The sequence below is a fragment of the Neopelma chrysocephalum genome, unplaced genomic scaffold, assembly GCF_003984885.1.
Source record: "Neopelma chrysocephalum unplaced genomic scaffold, ASM398488v2 Primary Assembly neopelma1_89710, whole genome shotgun sequence".
Classification (NCBI taxonomy): domain Eukaryota; kingdom Metazoa; phylum Chordata; class Aves; order Passeriformes; family Pipridae; genus Neopelma; species Neopelma chrysocephalum.
In genome coordinates this window covers 714-1,368 of record NW_020918634.1, presented here as the reverse complement: position 1 = coordinate 1,368, position 655 = coordinate 714, and the positions used below count along the sequence as shown (strand labels likewise).

General features: G+C 60.0%; 1 protein-coding gene across 1 annotated transcript in view; it reads right to left on the bottom strand.

Annotated features, from left to right (window-relative positions):
- Nucleotides 1–180: 180 nt before the first annotated feature.
- The window catches only part of LOC113979821 (E3 ubiquitin-protein ligase HUWE1-like), a gene marked incomplete at its 3' end in the record, with an annotated part of 1,131 nt that continues 656 nt past the window's right edge, over nucleotides 181–655 (bottom strand). Inside the window, exons 2-3 of the mRNA XM_027707101.1 lie at nucleotides 494–646; nucleotides 181–228 (exon numbers count right to left, since the gene is read on the bottom strand). Coding sequence (XP_027562902.1) covers nucleotides 181–228; nucleotides 494–646 — 201 coding nt within the window. The remainder of the gene's footprint in view (nucleotides 229–493; nucleotides 647–655) is intronic.

Below are 655 nucleotides of genomic sequence, written 5' to 3'. Positions count from 1 at the left end.
CCCCCAAAAACTCCACCAAACCATCGCCCAAAGCAGTGCACGGCTGGACTCCACCACCCGGGCACGGGGCAACTTCAGGTCCTGGGAGCACCTCAAAAACCTCAAACACCCCCAAAACACCTGAACATCTACCCAAAAAACCCAAACACCCCCCAAAACCACCCCAAACACCCCCCAAACCAGCACACAACTGGACTCCACCGCCCCAGCATGGGGAAGCTTCATCTCCTGTGGAGGTCAGGGGCACCCCAAAAACCCAAGCCCCCCCCAAAACACCTAAACACCCCCCTAAAGAAAACGCAGACACCCACCAAAACCACCCTAACACCCCCCAAACCAACCCACTTTGCCCTAAACAGCCGGATTTTTGGGGGACAAAGAGTGTTCTGAGAACACTCCGAGTGTTGTATGACAGACATGGGGACCGACCACCTCCGGGGTGGCCCCCCCAGGTTTTGGGGACTCCCCTGGATTTTGGGGGCCCCCCCCTCACCTCAAAGAGCAGGGTGAGCAGCAGGATGCGCGTGGCCAGGTTGGAGGCCTGGGGCAACGTGGCCATTTGGCTGATCCACTCCGAGACCGTCTTGGTGTCGCTGGTGGTGAGCGGCACGGCCGCCTTGATGAGAACATCGGCCGCCTCCCACACCTGGGGGGG